The sequence below is a fragment of the Centropristis striata genome, chromosome 6 (genome assembly GCF_030273125.1).
Source record: "Centropristis striata isolate RG_2023a ecotype Rhode Island chromosome 6, C.striata_1.0, whole genome shotgun sequence".
Taxonomy (NCBI): domain Eukaryota; kingdom Metazoa; phylum Chordata; class Actinopteri; order Perciformes; family Serranidae; genus Centropristis; species Centropristis striata.
This window is the reverse complement of record NC_081522.1, coordinates 22,611,869-22,632,585: the sequence shown is the minus strand read 5'-3', so window position 1 is coordinate 22,632,585 and position 20,717 is coordinate 22,611,869. Positions and strand designations below refer to the sequence as shown.

At 36.4% G+C, this 20,717-nt stretch overlaps 1 protein-coding gene across 1 annotated transcript in view; it reads left to right on the top strand.

Moving 5' to 3' along the window:
- The first annotated feature begins 4,144 nt into the window (after window positions 1–4,144).
- Window positions 4,145–20,717, top strand: part of dyrk4 (dual-specificity tyrosine-(Y)-phosphorylation regulated kinase 4) — a 43,875-nt gene continuing 27,302 nt past the window's right edge. The window contains exons 1-2 of the mRNA XM_059334701.1: window positions 4,145–4,281; window positions 4,900–4,969. Coding sequence (XP_059190684.1) covers window positions 4,250–4,281; window positions 4,900–4,969 — 102 coding nt within the window. The 5' untranslated portion in view covers window positions 4,145–4,249. The remainder of the gene's footprint in view (window positions 4,282–4,899; window positions 4,970–20,717) is intronic.

Below are 20,717 nucleotides of genomic sequence, written 5' to 3'. Positions count from 1 at the left end.
CTGAAGTTACCAAATATAGTTCTTTGCCTGATAAAGGGTTAACAACTTAAACATGTTGATACCGAAATTTGGGCTGGATTTTCCCTTTAAAGTGAAACTCTGTATATATTGTATCTGTAATTAAGTTCCTGAAATAAATTAAATTAAAAATAAGTCATAAAACAAATATATACCAGTACAATCAGTATGATAATCCAAACTTTTCATAATTTTAAAGTATATTTTTCAATCACCATGCTTCATAATTCACACCATCACATCTCCTGTTGCAGTACAGACATGATAATAAAAAGGGCTTTTTTACAGAGCAGATATTTAAAACTGGTCCAAAGATCTTCTCTGTTTTTCCTCAAACTTTACTTGCTTCAGTTAACTGTTGGAGGTTGTTTCTGTTATCAATTCAAATGGTGCTCGGATTCATTGCTGCCTATAATAACAGGAGAATAAGCTGTTCACATAATAATCTGAAAAACAAAAAGTTGTAACCATTCATATGTGTAGAGCTAAAGTGATGTCTGAATGTTGCTTTCTGACTGGTGCTGTAATGTTGCCTTGTTTATTCTAAATAAACCACACTGTTGAAGTCGGGTCAGTTTTCTTCAAGTGTTTTTATGATTCAGTTTACAAATTATGATAAATAACATGATCGATTATAATACCATTTTCTGTCTGGTCCTATCCTGTTTTGTCATTATTCTTAACCCTTTATCAGGCGAAGAGCCGTATTTGGTAACTTCAGTGGAAATATCCAAATTAAAAATATTTCGAGAAAAAAGTTGCAAATTTACTAGATTAAAGTGGCAGATCTACAAGAAAAAAAGTTGCAGATTTAAGAGATTTAAAGTGACAAATCTGTGTGGAAAAAAGTCACAGATTTACGAAAAAGAAGTGGTAAAAAAGAAAAAAATTTCTCGCAGATTCACCACTTTAAATCTCATGAATCTGAGACTTTTTTCGCGCAGATTTGCCACTTTAGATCTTTTGAATCTGCAACTTTTTTTCTTGTAGATTTGCCACTTTAATCTTGTAAATTTGCAACTTTTTTCTCTACCCCATTTTGATATCTACTGAAGTTACCAAATTAGTTCTTCGCCTGATAAAGGGTTAAAGCAGTAGATTTGGGTGAGACAAAAATGAGGTGAATACAGTGATTTATTTGTAGTAGCTTATAAGGCCTCAGGGAGTCTTTCTGACAGTTTCAGGGTATCCCCGGCAAAATTTAAAATTGTTTCACTTTACGATTATTTCACTGGCTATAAATAAGTGATCAACAAAATGTGTAAAAATGATCTTTTTGAAATCAGTATGTTTTTTTTCTTTTTCTTGTTATATCTAAATTGTATTCCAAAAACACTAGAATTAATTATCTATGGTGTAGAATGTCCTTGTGTATCTTGAATAAGGCTCTATTGTATGAATATAACTTAGTATATTCATACAATAGAGCCTTAGTATGATTATAGCTATTATTATTATTAATAATAATGGAGTTACAGGCAAAGTTAAGTGTTGAAATTATGAATACATTTATAATATAATCATGAATCATAAATAAAGCAATAGGAAAATTGTTTTTTTTTTCACATTAAGGGAATAATTAAGTGGTACTGAAAACCTGCTGTGTGGAATGTCACTGCACTAAGACTTAATGAAGAAATGTGTCGAACATATTGGACGAGTTTATTGAAATATATTTTTTTAAATGTATCATATTTTTAAAACTATATGTTGTTACAGTTGGTTCTGTGTTATGTTCTATGTTTATATCCTAGTAAAAGTTGTGTTTTCTCTTTATGGGTACACCCTCACTGCAAAAAAAGAAAAGTTGGGTGAACTCAAAATTTCAAGGCAACAAACTTCGATAAAATTTTAAGTTGGACAATTAAACTAAATATTTTAAGTTTTATTTTTGAGTTTGCTCAACTCTGAATTCAGATTTTTGTCAACTCAACTGTAAGTTGTACTAACTTATAATTTTACATTGTAATAACTTTTAATCCTTACTTCTGCTAACTTCTGCAATGTGCTGAATTGGCACGATTGTAACGCCGCTATGAAATGTCAGCTAATGTTGCGACCACAATTTTGAGTTAGCATTGATACGCTAATGGCTACTCTTGTAGCTGTAACAAGCAGCGCCGCTAGCATCAGCTAGTCGCTAGCATCAGCTAGTCGCTAGCATCAGTTAGCTGCTAGCATCAGTTAGCCGCTGGCGTCAGCTAGCCGCTAGCATCAGTTAGCCGCTAGCATCAGTTAGCCGCTAGCTTTCGCTAATGACCGAATTTCACCGCTTTCCCGCATTTCACAACAAAGAAATAAGAGTTATCAGAACTATTGTCCCTTGTTGTGAACCCCAACTTAAAGATATAAGTAACAACAACTCACAAACTTTGCTTCCTTTGTTGTGCCAACAAAAATCACTGTTTTAGGCCAAAAAATACAAGTTGGCTTTTTTGCAGTGTGTGAAGAAACCTCCGTCCCCCTACTGGACAACAACTCAACTCAACATGTTATATAACATGAGCTTGTAGATGTAGTTTGAAAACTTTTGAAGGAAAACTTATCTGGAGTCTGAGTGTCCTCTGAGTCATTGGGAGAGCTCTGTTTGGACTTTTCGGGGATAACGCAGAGTTTTATTTCACAATACAGAGACAAATCCCTCATGAAAGATTCACACTGTATCCATTGCAGTTGCTTTCAGGAGTGCTTTCCAATCTAATCTAGTTTTTTTTTTAGCTTCAAATCACAGACAGACTGAGAGAAGGCAGGTATAACTTTGCCATTTTAAATCTTTTTATAATAGGCCAGTATTGTCATTATATACATATCACCATATTCAATTTGATATGTTCAATTGATACAAAAAACTGTGACACATCCATCTTTCGCTTTATCTCCTGGTGTCAAAATGGCCTAGGTACATATTAAAAAAAGAAGAAGAAAAGGAAGATTTTTTTAAATTCCATGTTTACATCTGCATTAACAAAAGCTTGGGCCACAGGGCCACACGGGCCTATAGTGCACTACCCCACCTCCGCAAAAAAGCCATAATAACTATTATGTTATATTAAAATGTTAATGTTGAAACATTTGGGATACCTCTAATTGTTAACCCTTTATCAGACGAAGAACTATATTTGGTAACTTCAGTGGATATCAAAATGGGATCCCCATGTCTCTCTGTGAGGTTGTAGAACCACATGGATTTCTTCCAGCTAATCAGCAAAGATCAGGCTACGTTACTAGATTAAAGTGGCAAATCTACAAGAAAAAAGATGCAGATTTAAGAGATTTAAAGTGGCAAATCTGTGCGAAAAAAGTCAGATTTACGAGAAAAAGTGGGGAAAAAAACAACTTTTTTTCTCGCAGATTCACCACTTTAAATCTCATAAATCTGCAAATTTTTTTCTCGTGGATTTGACACTTTAATCTCGTCAACTTTTTTACCATTAATTTTAGATTTTTTTTCTTACAAATTTGTAACTTTTTTTAACGTTAATTTGAGATTTTTTTCTCATAAATTTGTAACTTTACCATTAATTTCAGATTTTTTCTCATAAATTTGTAACTTTACCATTCATTTCAGATTTTTTTCTCATAAATTTGTAACTTTACCATTAATTTGAGATTTTTTTTCTCATAAATTTGTAACTTTTTTCTCAAAATATTGTCCTACTCCCCCGGGTCCGTATGTTTTTTTTTTTTTTTTTTACACATTCTGGCGGTATGTAATATCCTCCAATATTTTCTAGGGTTGAAATGTGGAATTTGCAAGTATTTCAGTGAGTGCCCTATTAAGGGTTAATATGATATTAGCAATGTCTTTTTCAGAGAACACAAATGTTAAAACATCTAAGCTCATGCACGCATGGAAGTTTACCTGCTGTCAAATTAAACTGGACATTCAGGCTTGTTAAAGCAATGCCACATCTACACAGCATGTGGAAAATGTATAGCCCCGTGGGTGTCCTTCTCTCCCTTTGTCTCGCGCTCACTCCCTCTCCCCCTCGCTCATACACGCGCGCGCGCAAGCACGCACGTTAGCACCTGCCTGAAAGCTGCGTCAGAAAAAAAAAAAGGAGAATCAAATAGAGTACTTAGTTTAGCGAGAATAACAGCCATTGTGTTTTGGATAATCCGGTGGCTGTCAGCTGTGTGTCAGCACCGGCTCGGACACTTCAAAGGAACTATTTGGCATGTCGCACACGAGCGCTTCATCATCACTGCCACCTTGTTGATTTATTTCACCATGAGCGCGCCGAACAAATCCTCAGAAAAAAGGTAAGTGCAGTATTATGCTGTAAGTTTGTGGACAAGTAAGTTAGGCTACGTTTTAATAGTTTATTTATGTTTCACACTGCAGTTTTGCATTCTTTTTAGTCTTAGGTATAATTAATTTCGCATTGTAGCCTACAGACTAAAAGAGTCGTGAAGCTAAATGTGTTTATTTTTGCGTCACATACGATTATCTTACTTGTTGAAACACATGACAACAGTGGTAGTTTAGCACCGGAAACTAACTGACTGACTTCAAACCTCCATAAAAGGTGCAGAGCTCAGTGTTTGATAAGAAAGCCAACATTTGCCCAGAAGGTGTCAGTGTGGTTTATTCAAAACTCTGCTCGAATGGATAAGGCTCCTTATCTTACAGCTGTAGATGTCTATAAGAAGAAAAAAAAACAGCTCAGAAATGAATGTCTTCTGAGCCTTTTAATATCCCTGCCACCTCATGCAAGGTCAAGGGCAGCAAGGTCAACATTAGCTGCTATGTACAAGATATTATTTTTGAACCCTGACTCAAAAACTTTTGGCATCATTTAAGAAATAGTTTCCATGCATAATGTTATGTAATATCCCTTATTTGTTGTCATATTAAGCCCAGGTTTTTCCTTTTGACAGAATTGGCCCCAAAACTAAGCTGGAAAAACTATTAAAGGAGAGAAAAGGCACCTTTCCACTGCTGATCAAGGTAGGAGGATATCTATTCATTCTTAATAAATGTATCCCCTGGTTACTAAGTCTTTAATAGGCATGTGGGGTTTTTTTCTTGCCATGCTGACAGCTTCAGTATATTACTACAGTGGTGGCCATGTTTTTGTGTGCCTCCAAGCAACCGTACACCCTGTGTTGATCTGTAGGCCATTAAATAAATGTTATTTAGGTGATTGTGTGCACTCAGCAGATGAGATTTATTAGGGTACATACTCTGCCTTGTGGTGTTCTTGGCCTGCACCACTGAAATATCAGAGAGAGGTGCCCTGTTCCTATTTGCAAAATGTTTGGAGAGCAAAACTGCCCAACCCTGAGCCATTCTAAGGACATATATTTTATCTGTGCTCTTTGAGCTCACTGACACCATGTCATCTCCTCTTCCTGGAGAGTTCCACAGCTTTAAGCTCTGCCCTACATGGACACATTCACACAGCAGGGATCTCTCTCCGCATGGAGGGATTAGAGTGATTCAAAGCCCCTCAGACCTCCCACACTGAGCTCCTATAGATACTTTTCTACTTACTGTTGATTAAACTTTGAATACAGTTTGGGCCTATTTGACATGAGACAAGCCGGTGGAGCAGGAGAGACTAAATCCCTTTTATTTGATGTGAAACATTGTGCAGAACCCTGCTGGTTGTTTACTTCTCTCCAAAGCTACCTGGGCTCAGTGTTTATTCCGGCTTTATTTATGAGAGATGGTTTGACGAGGAAATAGATGAATAGGGCAGAAACACAATGTAGAAAGCATGGGAATATGGGACATGACGGACATCCGACTCAGATAATACAAATGAATGAATGAATGGCTTCTTTTGAGTGTGTGATAGAGAGGGTGGGATTTTAATCATCCACTGAAAAGGATGAGTCACAACAACAATAATAAGCATCATGGCCGTTGTCAGTAAAATATAGAGTCCAAACCAAGCTCAAACTTTATTGCTCTGTTTTGTATGCAGAGTACTGAATGCTGCAGGGTGTGTTTGCCAAACTTTATTAATGCTTAATCCCATCATGGTCCTTGTGCTTACTTTGATCTCTTTAAAAAAGTTTTCACTCTCATAGATATTCTCATTTATTAGCAGTCGCCCTGCCAACAGATTGTTAAGCCCAAAGAAGCTCAAGATAAGAACGCTGAAAAATCTTTGAACCTCAGTGAGAAATTGGGAAGAGCTGCATCTGAGACATCATTTGAAGCTGTTAGGGTTTACTCTCTGAGTGGACTCCACGCTGTCTGTGTCAGTTCAAAGATTTTCCCTTTTCAAAGTTGGGATATCAATAGAGAGCATTTGCGTCATTGCAAAACACAGACGCAAGCAGCTGAGCTCAGCAGATGCACAGCACCCCTTCAAGAAGTGAAGTGCCCTCAGCTTACAGCAGGCAGTGTTGGTTTTTTTTATGTTTGTAGCTTTTTACACAATATGACTCACTGCTGAAGTCCACCTTCAGCATTGAAGCCTTCTTTTTATAACAGATCGTGCTTTCAGAGCCTCCTGATAGAGGAATGCATTATGTTGTTTGGACATAGGTGACTTATTTTGGGGTATTTGTCCATTTGCCAAAGACTAAGCTTGATAGATTAATACCAAAATATTAATACTGTTGTTGGTCTGCACTGGCATATACACTACAAAAAAGCCAACTTGTATTTTTTGGCCTTAAACAGTGATTTAAGTTGGTAAAACTTGGAAATATAAATGATTGACATTTAGGGCAATAATGATAAAGTTAGCACAACAAAGGAAGCCAGTTGTCTGCTCAAAAACAAGTGTGTGAGTTGTTGTTACTTATATCTTTAAGTTGGGGTTCACAACAAGGGACAATAGCTAACTCTTATTTCTTTGTTGTGAAATGCAGGAAATCGGTGAAATTCGGTCATTAGCGAAAGCTAGCGGCTATCTGATGCTAGCGTCTAACTGATAGGGGCGATGCTTGTTACAGCTACAAGAGTAGCCATTAGCGTATCAATGCTGACTCAAAAATATTGGTTGCAATATTAGCTGACAAGTTATTACAATGTAAATTATAAGTTAGTATAACTTACAGTTGAGTTGACAAAAATCAGAATTCAGAGTTGAGCAAACTCAAAAACAAAACTTAAAATATTTAGTTAATTGTCCAACTTAAAATTTTATAGAAGTTTGTTGCCTTGAAATTTTGAGTTCATTCAACTTTTCTTTTTTTTGCAGTGTAGGAGCCTTTATGCATAATTATACTTTTTATATATATACACACACACACATATATATATATATATATATATATATATATATATATAAATCACATAATGAGATCATGACCTCTATATTTTTGTGCACTAACTTCATGACCTGCTTTAGAGTATTGTTTATCAGGGCCGACCTATACACCTGGCCCAGCCTTTACCCCCACAGACTGTGGAATAGGGAGCGTGCCTCCCCATTATTCTGATGAACCCTGCCCCTGATAGGGTTTCTCATCACAGCTTTGTCCTTTGTTGACACCGGACCCCCTGAATTAAAGGCGGTCATTTAGAGAGAGAGAGCTCACCTCTGCTGAATTACAGGCTGATATCAGTGTTACCGAGCACAGGGTTCACACTGCCGCACACTGTGCATGAATATTATCAGCATTATAATGCCATCCTGTCTAATCAGCCCTCTACTTATTTCTGCTTCTGCACGTGTGTGCATAAGATTGTGCAGCCATATGTGCACTTTAAGTTAAGTCCATGTTTATGCATGTGCACCCACAGAAAGGCCTCTGGCTGGTTTCACGGCCGTCACATGGCCAATGTTTCTGAACATGTGAGTCTCTGTGTAGCGCAGTAATAGACCGAGGCATGGCAGCATCCTCTCTGCTGTGGATGACTGTTATCCCTCCCACTGGTCCACACTGGACTTGGCTGCATTTGGCCTTATACTGTCGAGGCTCAGCCTATTTCTGCTGCCGTGTCACAGCTGCATGTTTCCATGGTGAGGAGGTGCTCCAGAGAGGAGAGCTGGACTGAGACACTCCCAAAGTCTGATAAACATTAATTGGATTTCCAAAGAATGCTGGGTAAACAGCCACCCAGGGAGTTTTGTTAATGAGTGCCTGGCTTGGTTGCATGAAGCGTCTGTTTTCCTTTAATGGTGAGTCATGCAATGCAGAGCTGCTAAACAGGGTATGCCAACGTACTCCCCCGTCGCACCTTCTCCTTCCATCTCCATAGGCTCAGGAGCATAGTTGTGTAATAATATGTGAGGTATTATTATATAAAATATTGTTATATAATAAGAGGATTGGTTGTTGTTACCTTATTAGGCTCACTGATTCCTTCATGCATGGTATTAATATAATAATATTTTCATTTTGGAGGCAAGTTGCAAATGTTACCACCATTGAATCTAAACTAGCAAATGCTAGAACTAAAATTACCAGTAATGTGAGTAACAATATTAGCATAATAAAATGAGCCTTGTGCTTGTATGAACATTCTATGAAAATAAAAAAAATTATAAAAAAGTTTGTCATCTCCCAGTCAATTGTATATTAGTCAAACCCAGAAGCAGTTTGATTGAATATTAAATATAATTCTGCAATTAACCTTATGTAGTCATATTTGATATCTGTTTCAGTTCCCGCGGGTAATCATCTATTATATTACATTCACCAGAGCTTGTGGTGTTTAAATGCACTTTTTGGCAAGAAGTGTGGGATCATAGGAGTTGTTGTCCACAATTGCAACACTGTAGTCAATTTCTCCTGGTTTCCTTCAGTGTTTATTGTTCAGCAGGTTTTTACCAGTACACTGTAAAAAAAAAAAAAAAAAAGATGAACAATAGCTACTCAATAAAATTGAGGCAACAGATTGCACGCAATATTATTAATTAAATCTAACTATGTTACAAGTTGAGTTAATAACAACTTAACAGGAAGTGCCTGTCAATTGAAAACGGACTAATTCTATTGTGTTGGATTCATTCAAAATTCTCTTGATTTAGAATTACATACACATAAAGATTATATTTAATGTGATCAAAATAAGTGGATTATATCTCAAACATTTTTATATCAAAGTTGCTTAAACAACTGCCTCAAAATCAAGGACGCATTTATATTTAATACATTTGATCAAATATATTAAGTAAAATGAAATGACTACAGAATAATTTATTACAGTGTCGACCAATTAGCTGCAGAGGTCCCCTCCTTTCAATGCAAATGGACATGGTTATTAAAAACCGATAAAAACATTCAATAAAGTAGCTTCAAAATCAGAGAAACACTGATTTTGAAGGTAAAGGGCTCTGAGCTGTGGCTAACATTCACGCAGCTTTTAACCGTGACAAATGTGACGTTACCATAAATGAACCATTACCTTGATTAAAACTGTTTGTTTGTCTGATAAAACTGTCTGATTGTTGATAATGATTTTGGTTATTATCAAGAAAACCATGGGAAATGGCTAGATATCAGCTCTTGAATTAAACTCTTATCAGCTATTCTTGTTGTTATCATTATATTTGTCCAAACAAATGAACCTTTAGTTGTACCAGGCATTAAAATTAAAAAGAATTTGAAGAAAAAGGGTGATCTAATATTTTTTTTTTCCATGACTGTATATATGATAAGTCTGGGTTTTTTTAAAAAAAAAACATTGTGAAAAGTTACTAGCATACTATACCTTTAAAATATGTTAGAATGTTTAAGGAGATTTATATTACTGGGAAATGAATTTCCTCCAATCATGAAGACTAATAATTGTGTTACATAACTGATCATAATAATCAGGATTAACCTTGTAGTCATGCCTGTGTTGGTGTCACAGACCAGAGTGTGTCACTATAAACCTGTAGCATCTGCTGAATGAGAAAGGCCTGAATGCTAGTTGGGAAGATTACACCTGAGCCTCGGATAATAAAGCCATTAGAATCTAAGACGGATCTCCTTTACCGACAGTCCGCTGTGTTTTCATGACACCGTGTGGAACAGTATCGCCTCTTGTATTTGGCACCCAAAGACAACAAGCGCTTCAGTCCTCATTGTCCACATCTGCCAAATGTGTCATCAGATTAAGTCCTGCAATTTGCACTAATTGTTACAGTTTGAAGGCAGTGTATTGTGTTTGTCAGTCTGGCTCGGACACGGGGTCTTTTGTATCCAGGTGGCGACAAAAGCAGATCACCTTGCGAGGTTGTTGTGGAAGGTGACAGTAGAGTCGGTGCTTATGGGGTCAAAAGAAGGGCGGACAACGCTCATCTTACCTGGCTGACAGAGCTAACCTTTGCCCATCACCAGTGGCGCACTCAGACTGTTAGAAGGGCAGGGGCGAAAAAATAAAAGGGCACATTCTGCACAACATGGGCCCACCAGCATGCAAAAAGCTATGATGCATCATGTATGATGAAATATTAGCAGTAAGTTAAAAGGAGATCCAGATCAAAGTCATTAATGATATGCTACTGACAATTAAAAGAATCAAACCAAACCATGTAGGGGGGTCCAGGGGCATGCTCCCCCGGGAGAAAATTTGTACATTTTTAAGTAAAATGCATCTATTTTGTGCACTTTGAGAGCTAAATGAGAGCAAACATCTCACATAACATTATTCACAGTCGGGTGATACCGTATTATAGAATCTCTAGAGGGCACATCATCATCATTTATTGCAGTAGTTCTCAACCTTTTTGAGTCGCGACCCCCAATTTAACATGCATGTTGTCTGTGACCCCCACTCACTGAACAGAATGTCACACGCACAGTTCAGATCATACAAAGTCAATTGATACGACGAATTTTGGACAAATAATGAAGCAGACAGTAACTAAAACATCTCTCTGACCAAAATGACCAAAGATTACATAAAATTAAGCAAAAAGGGACTCAAATTGACCACAAAATGACAAAAAAAATTACCACAAAAAGACACAAATTGACCAAAAAAGACACAAAATGACCAAAAAAGACGCAAAATGGCCCTAAAAAGAAAAAATGACCAAAAAAGACATAAAATGACCAAAAAAGGAAACAAAATGACCAAAAACGACACAAATTGACCATAAAATTATCAAAAAAGACACAAAATGACCAAAAAAGACACAAAATGGCCCTAAAAAGAAACAAAATGACCAAAAAAGGCACAAAATGACAAAAAAAAAGACATAAAATGACCAAAAAAAGGAAACAAAATGACACAAAATGGCCCTAAAAAACACAAAATGGCCCTAAAAAGAAACAAAATGACCAAAAAAGACATGAAATAACCAAAAAGACTAAAACACATTAACACATGAACACTTTAAAACAGTGGAGACAGAGCTGACTTCCAAAATGATTTGGTGACCCCCAGAAATCATCTCGCGACCCCAATTGGGGTCGGGACCCCAAGGTTGAGAATAGCTGATTTATTGTATAAAGGGGAACCCTAGAGGGCACCAAATAATTTTTTGCACGTGTAAAGGGCAGCCAATAAGGCACTTTCTCTCATTTTCACCACTCTAGAGGGCACTTTAGCGCGCTTTTTCAACCACGGAGGCATGAGGGGGGGCGGTCGCCCCTCCTGCCACCCCTCTGAGTCCGCCACTGCCCATCACCTGTAGGAGCAAGGAGACAAACAGTTTCAGAGAGCAGGATGGTGGAAAACAGGCTGCCTGCTGCTTTAGCTGGCTATAGCAACAGCAGGATGATTTGACGTAAGTAAATAGAGAGGGGGTGAATTCTTGGAGAGATAAAAATGGAAAATGAGATGTGTTGCCTAGAGTTTTTGGTTCATTGGGGGCAACATGCGAGCCATTTGAGAATGAGGTGCGTGGACCTAGAGATGCCAGGCCGTCATCACTCACAGGCCTGTCTGCATGTGAGCACCTCCTCCATCCTCAGGTTCTCAGAGCTGGCAGGGCAGAGTCATTCTGGGGCATTCAGGTCAACACCCGCACTGCACATGATAGGGGCATCACAGTATGCAGTGTTGTAAGCATATTTAGCACTGAAACCTGTGACGCACACACATTTTGATTATGGGGCTGATACACACACACATGCACAATTATTTCCATCTGATCAGTTGCATTGAAAGAACAGTAAGGTCCTGCTGCAGAGCCAGCCATGGGACCCTGGGTCGGGTCTCATTCCAGGGAAGGAAAGCAGCAGATCTTAGATGAAAGAATGATTAATGAGGTAAGAATTCCACAGCTGAGAATTTTGGAAAAAAAGAACACTGATTGTGTTGTAGCTTTATACCTGTTATTATACTATTATATATGTTGTTTTTATGCAAGGCTGGGATGCAATAACAGGGCAGTCTGTGGCCTAGAGGTTAGGAATTGGGCTTGCAACTGGAGAGTTGCCGGTTCGAATCCCGGTACTGACAGGTCTAGGACTGAAGTGCCCTTGAGCAAGGCACCTAACCCTCCTGCACAGCTCCTTAAGTAATGTGCTGCCATGTTAATACAGTAATTCATGCAAAAGGAGCCCAACGAAATTGGTTTTATTTTTTTCACTGATCTTATGTAATATTTTAATTTGAACATTTGTCACCCGGGTGCAGTAATGTGCTGCCCACTGCTCCTTGCATGGTGTGTTCACTTGTGTGTAAAAAAGGATAAAGGGTTAAATGCAGAGGTTGAATTTCCCCATTGTGGGATTAATAAAGTAATCTTCTTCTCTTTTTAATAGTTATATTATTGAAACCAGTCAGGACATCAAATAACTTCTGATATTTTTTTATATTGCTACTTCACAGCCATTCTACCTGACAACACTATGATCCAACTGCCTCACCTGCAGTGTCCATTTTTCTAACTTTAATGGCATGTTTTATACGCATAATGGTTTCCCATTGTAATAGAAAATTGCTGAGCAAAAAATCAATCAAGACAAGGACAAATGAAAGCGCTGTATCAGTGACATTTTTCCAGGTCATGTTTCTTTGAAGGCTGCATCTCTCTGCGGCTGGAGAAACGGTGAGATAGCAAACGGCAGGAATAGAGTTTCCTTATTAATTTGAGCACAGAATTATAACTACAGTGTGTGCAAGAGGTTTTTCTGGGTGATACTGCATGAGATGAAAAGAAAAAAATGTGACCCAGAATTGCATTAAGTTGTTTTAGCACTGGAGCACAAGATTAGGTCTGTCTGTATTTTAGATTAGCCTTAAACACGAGGGATTAATATTTCAGATTTACAGTTGAGGAAATGGAAAAAGGCTATTGTTTATAATACCACCGCGGCCCAATCATCTGCTGAATAAAGCCAGGGAACGTGGCCCAATTCTGGCAATTTTTGTGACAGTCTGGGTCTCTGTCTGATAAAGAACACAGACAGGAAGCTCTCATATGTCTGTTTGTTGTAATTACACGACATGAAGTGATGTGTCACGTATTATGAAGCACGAGAGGATTATGTGTTCTCTGTATGTAGGTGGTCCTGACTGCAGGAACTGTTGACACAAATATGAAGTGGTACAGTAGGTCAACCTCCATCAACACATAAACAAAACACTTAAAGGTGGTTATAAACGATGGGGAAAATGTCTTCATCTTAGTTAATGACATTACTATTACTATTGACATTACTATTATTATTATTACTATATACTGTAATATACTACTATTATTATTATACCGGCCTTATTTATTATTATTATTACTATTACTATTATTATATATTATATATCATATTATTTTATTTATAATTTTTTTTTTACTTTTATTTTATTTATATTGTTACTATTTATTATTACATATTATATTATATATTATATACTGTACTATTATTACAATTATATATATATATATATATATATATATATCTTTTTTTAATGAAATAAAGACTGAGAAAAAAATCTGTTTTTTTAGCAGAATCATAATATTATACACTGTAATAAATTATTCTGTAGTCATTTCATTTTACTTAATATATTTGATAAAATGTATTAAATATAAATGCGTCCTTGATTTTGAGGCAGTTGTTTAAGTAACTTTAATATAAAATGTTTGAGATAGAATCTATTTTGACCACATTAAATATAATCTTTATGTGTATGTAATTCTAAATCAAGAGAATTTTGAATGAATCCAACACAATAGAATTAGTCTAGTTTTTTATTGACAGGCACTTCCTGTTAAGTTGTTATTAACTCAACTTGTAACATAGTTAGATTTAATTAATAATATTGCGTGCAATCTTTTGCCTCAATTTTATTGAGTAGCTATTGTTTATCTTTTTTTACAGTGTAATGGATCATTGTGGTGTTAAAATTAACAATTTGAGAATCCAAAATCAGAGAATGGTTGGCATTTTTTCTTTTAAAAAATCATCGAAACAATTACTTTATTATCAAAATACAATACATTTTGATGTGATCAAATCCCCCAATGTAGTGCAGCCTTATTTGGGAGTATCAGTAGTTCAAAATAACTTTAAAATTTTAGTATGGCATTTTTATTGTTTGCAATTTACATTTAATTCATTTGTGCTATTTTTGCCACAGGTATTTATCCATGTTTACCATGCATGCGTCATCAAAACACTTGTTGTCACCCTCTGCTCTAACACAGTAGCTCCATTTACATTTCACTGAAGAGCTGACCCACATAGCGATATATGTATAGATACATATATACATATATGTGTGTGGGTGTGTTACATTAGTACAGAATGTTCCTCACTGAAGCTACGCAGCAAACATTTAATGAAGGACTGTGACATGTGAATTATTCCATTTGGACCTGGACAGAGCTTTGCTACAATCAAACACTGGCTTGTATTATTATTATATTATTTACTGTTGCTGGACACCAAGTTGTGTTAAGTTTGTTCTGTTTTTTTGGTAACGCTTTATATTAAGGTCCTTGTAATAACCATTAATTCAGTAGTTCTCAACCTTTTTGAGTCGCGACCCCCAATTTAACATGCATGTTGTCCATGACCCCCGCTCGCTGAACAGAATCTCACATGGACAGTTCAGATCACCCAAAAAAGAAACAAAATTACCAAAAAAAGGAAACAAAATGACCAAAAAAGACACAAATTGACCACAAAATGATCAAAAAAGACACAAAATGACCAAAAAAGACACAAAATGTCAAAAAAAGACACAAAATTACCAAAAAAGACACAAAATGATTTAAAAAAGACACAAAATGAACAAAAAACAAACACAAAATGACCAAAAAAAGACATTAAGTGACCAAAAACACATGAACACTTAGTGGAGACAGAGCTGACTTCCAAAATGATTTGGCGACCCCCAGAAATCATCTTGCGACCCCAATTGGTGTCCCGACCCAAAGGTTGAGAATAGCTGCATTAATTAACAAGTAATAAGGCCCTTGTGAATCCTTACAAGATGCTTATTAACATTATTGTGTGTTTATAATCTTATATAAGTGTTAATAATGGCATTATAAACACCCATGACCCACCCATTATGTCTTTGCCATGCCTTTATTAATCTTATTCTGTTTGCTTATTGATATTAAAATATACTTTATTGCTCATCTATTATAAGTTAACTATAAGTTAACTATGCTTTTTGCAACTACCGGATCTAAAGCGAGAACAATGCCTTATTACTTGTTAATTAATGGTTATTAAGGACCTTATTATAAAGCGTTACCTGTTTTTTTTGTCTCACCGTCTTCACCATGACTGAGCCTCTCCACATGGCTAATGGGATTTGGCTCGGCCTGAGCCCTGCTTAATTTTCAGCTGTGTCCACTACAATCACACACACACACACACACACACACACACACACACACACACACACACATTTACTTCAACGCACACTCACACAGAATCACTCAGTCCTTTTCATTGAGAATGAGGATTATAATCAGGGCAAAACATTCAAAATTTCACTTGATTGTAACTACTTATCACTAATAACAGCTGATTGAGTTTTCTTTTAGTACACTCACTGTCACAATCATTATTACATTAGTTCTAGATGGTCTAAACTAAACTAAATATAATAACCCATTTATGGCAAAGGCTCCAGTTTTGATGGATGTATATATATTTTTATTCATTCATTCATTCATTCATTCATTCATTTATCCTTTATTTAGCCTGGGAATACCCGTTAACACAGAGGTCTCATTTTCAATGATGCCCTGGTTGCATATCAGACATATAAGACTTTTAAAATCACAAAACAACAAAAATAAAAAGCATTAATCATAAATAGTCATATCATACATACAGTGTTTAAAAAACATACAACAATATAAAGAAACCAACCATTAATAATCAATGACCATATTCATATCAATGACCACTTGTTGTTATCGATGTTTTATTGATTTTATTGTTATGTTATGGTATTGACATCAACCTACCAAAGGGACTAAAGATGGAAATTAGCTGTTGGCTATAATCTTGCATATTAACATGTATATGTTCATTAATATGTATTGTCCCTGTTTTAAATAAATAAACTCAAACTCAATATTCATGTCCACAATTGGGTAAACAGACTTTAAATTGCCTTTATCTCTATATGTAATTAGAGGGAAGTGTTCCTTTAAGTCTTGGTCCGCCAAATGTCCATTCATAGATAGCTCAATGGATGAAAGACTCAGGGGACATCTTCTTAATCTGCTCTTCTTTGCTGACTTCTATTGCCAAGCACCATTAACTTGTCACGTGTAAGCATATAATTGCCTGTTTGTGAGTGTGTCTAAGTGTGTGCGCTAGTGTCAACTTGTGAACTCGAGCTATATCTCTCATGGTGACATACTGTCACTGAGAAGCCGGCTCTGCTTCTAAAACTGCAGATGCTGCAGTCCACCTGCCAGCCAGGTCAAACTACCCACACTCCTCTCTGCCAAATGGAAAAGAGACTCTGATGCTGTCTGTTTTGGCTGGCAGCGTGCACCTCGCTTCAGTTTGCCACGTCTGGCACCTGCCAGCGATTAGCCACCACCCAACAGAATGTAAGGCACCGGGTTATGGTCCTTTAAGAGCAGGTCACTTGGCTCTGCTGTGACTGATTCTCATCTGGCTCGGTGTAGGTGTTCAACCACCTGCTGTCCACTCTATCCAGATCAGGAATAACACTTCAAACACGTGGGGAAGGTGTTACCCTGGGACGCCTGTTGGGATTAGATCCATGGATTAACTATTGTCAATTAAAAAACCCCATATTTGTATTTCCGGCTGCCATAAGACTGTACAACACCAGCACAATCTGAACATTTTTTGCATATTATCTGCACTCTGCACATTCTCCACTTAATTTGCACTAAGTTGTATATTATTATTATTATTATTGTATATTTTGTATATTGTTAAATGTCTTTTCTTAGATTGTTTTTTTTTTAAAAGACACAAAATGACCAAAAAAGACACAAAATGATCAGTAAAAGACACAAAATGAACAAAAAACAAACACAAAAATGACCCAAAAAAGACATTAAGTGACAAAACACAAAAAAAGACACAAATTGACCAAAAAAGACACATAATTACCAAAAAAAGAAACAAAATTACCAAAAAACCCCCACAAAATTTCTAATAAAAGACACTAAATTACCCAAAAAGACACAAATTGACCACAAAATGTAAAAAAAAGACACAAAATGACCAAAAAAGACACAAAATGACCAAAAAAAAGACACAAAATGATAAAAAAAAAGACACAAAATGACCAAAAAAAAGACACAAAATGATAAAAAAAAAGACACAAAATGACCAAAAAACAAACACAAAATGACCAAAAAACAAACACAAAAATGACCAAAAAAAGACATTAAGTGACAAAACACATGAACACTTTAACACAGTGGAGACAGAGCTGACTTCCAAAATGATTTGGCGACCCCCAGAAATCATCTTGCGACCCCAATTGGGGTCCCGACCCCAAGGTTGAGAATAGCTGCATTAATTAACAAGTAATAAGGCCCTTGTAAGTCCTTACAAGATGAGTTTTTTATCTATTCTTAAAAATTGTGTGAAACTTTGCGGCTGTAACAAAGAAATTTCCCCATTGTGGGATTAATAAAGTCAAATCTGAAATCTGAAATCTGAAGAAAAGAGATTCAGTAGCTGCCGCTCTGTGTTATATAAGCATCAAGAATGGCTGACAGGGCAGTAATGAAATACACCAGACTGCTGCTTCATGCTACAGAAATAGCAACATTTTTCCCGTCACCAAAACAAGGTGATGAACAGATTTATTTTTGGTAGAAGGGCAGAATTCATGTCAGATATTTGTAGACACTGAGAGGCCTTGTCCTTTGGTATGAAGACTGCACTATACCTTGACGTAGAGAGGTGAAGTGATTGGTACTTAATCACACATTTTCCTCCTCCTGTAAATTCTATTCAATTCAATTCAACTTTATTTATAGAGCGCATTTCATGCACAGGGCAGACTCAATGTGCTTCACAATGTACATACATAATTACAGTTAAAAAAACAAAACAGAACACAGAAAAACAAACAAACAATTAAAAAACAAACAAACAAAAAAAAAGCAAATTAATTGAAGAGTTCAGGTAGGCAAGCTATGCCATATTCACCACATATACACTTACTTACTCACACATGCACACCCACTCCCACAACCACACACGCACGCACACACACTGCAAAAAAGCCAACTTGTATTTTTTGGCCTAAAACAGTGATTTAAGTTGGTAAAACTTGGAAATATAAATTATTGACATTTAGGGCAATAATGTAAGTTAGCACAACAAAGGAAGCCAGTTGTCTGCTCAAAAACAAGTTGGTGAGTTGTTGTTACTTATATCTTTAAGTTGGGGTTCACAACAAGGGACAATAGTTCTGATAAATAATATTATTTCTTTGTTGTGAAATGCGGGAAAGCGGTGAAATTCTGTCATTAGCGAAAGCTAGCGGCTAACTGATGCTAGCGGCTAACTGATGTTAGTGGCTAACTGATGTTAGTGGCTAACTGATGTTAGCGGCTAACTGATGCTAGCGGCGCTGCTTGTTACAGCTACAAAAGTAGCCATTAGCGTATCAATGCTAACTCAAAATTGTGGTCGCAACATTAGCTGACATTTCATAGCGGCGTTAAAATCGTGCCAATTCAGCACATTGCAGAAGTTAGCAGAAGTAAGGATTAAAAGTTATTACAATGTTAGTACAACTCACAGTTGAGTTGACAAAAATCTGAATTCAGAGTTGAGCAAACTCAAAAACAAAACTTAAAATATTTAGTTTAATTGTCCAACTTAAAATTTTATTGAAGTTTGTTGCCTTGAAATTTTGAGTTCACCCAAGTTTTCTTTTTTTGCAGTGCAGTTCAACTAAATGCTGTTGAAAAAAGATAGGTTTTTAAACTGTTTTTAAAAATGGCTACTGATGTGGCATGTTTAACTGTGTCAATTCTAATTCACACAGTTATTCTAATCAGCAAAAATAAATATAGAGATACAGAGAGGTAATTAATAACTTTATTAATTAATAACCATTAATTAACAAGTAATAAGGCCCTTGTAAGTCCTTACAAGATGCTTATTAACATTATGTTATGTTATGTTATGTTATGTTATGTTATGTGTGTTTATAAGCTTACATAAGTGTTAATAATGGCATTACAAACACCCATGACCCACCCATTATGTCTTTGCCATGCCTTTATTGATCTTATTTTGTTTGCACAAAATGACCCAAAAAAGAAACAAAATGACCAAAAAAAGACACAAATTGACCAAAAAAGACACAAAATGACCCAAAAAAAAGACACAAAAAGACCCAAAAAAGAAACAAAATGACCCAAAAAAGAAACAAAATAACCAAAAAATCCCACAAAATGACCAAAAAAGACCAAAAAAGACACAAATTGACCACAAAATGTCAAAAAAAGACACAAAATGACCAAAAAAGACACAAAATGATCAAAAAAAGACACAAAATGAACAAAAAACAAACACAAAATGAACAAAAACAGACATTAAGTGACCAAAAACACATTAACACATGAACACTTTAACACAGTGGAGACAGAGCTGACTTCCAAAATGATTTGGCGACCCCCAGAAATCATCTCGCGACCCCAATTGGGGTCCCGACCCCTAGGTTGAGAATAGCTGCATTAATTAACAAGTAATAAGGCCCTTGTAAGTCCTTACAAGATGCTTATTAACATTATTGTGTGTTTATAAGCTTATATAAGTGTTAATAATGGCATTACAAACACCCATGACCCACCCATTATGTCTTTGCCATGCCTTTATTAATCTTATTTTGTTTGCTTATTGATATTAAAATATACTTTATTGCTCATCTATTATAAGTTAACTATAAGTTAACTATGCTTTTTGCAACTAGCGGATCTAAAGCGAGAACAATGCCTTATTACTTGTTAATTAATGGTTATTAAGGACCTTATTATAAAGCTTTATTCTCCTATGACTATGTATAATAGCTTATACTCAGCCACTGTGTCCTGGCTGCTGTGGACTCTGCAGTTCCCTGCTGCTGTGTGCAGCAGGCAGGAGGCCAGGGGCAGCCAGGGTGTTGTGGGATAAGCTTTCACCTACACACTATTTGTCAGCATGACTGTAGCATCCCGCTGGGGTTTGTGGTAGCAGCAAAGCAGGTGGAGAACGGCAGAAGAGATGTAGGGGGAGGGGAGGGGGGGTGACAGCCCCTCTAACGGTGTCTCCAAGATACAGTGGCAAACGAGAAGGCAGAGGAAAGTTACAGACGTGTGTTGAACCACATGGGAGGCCCATTAGAGCTGCACCTCCTGCCTGTCTGACTTCCTCAGCCCCATGAAGAGCCC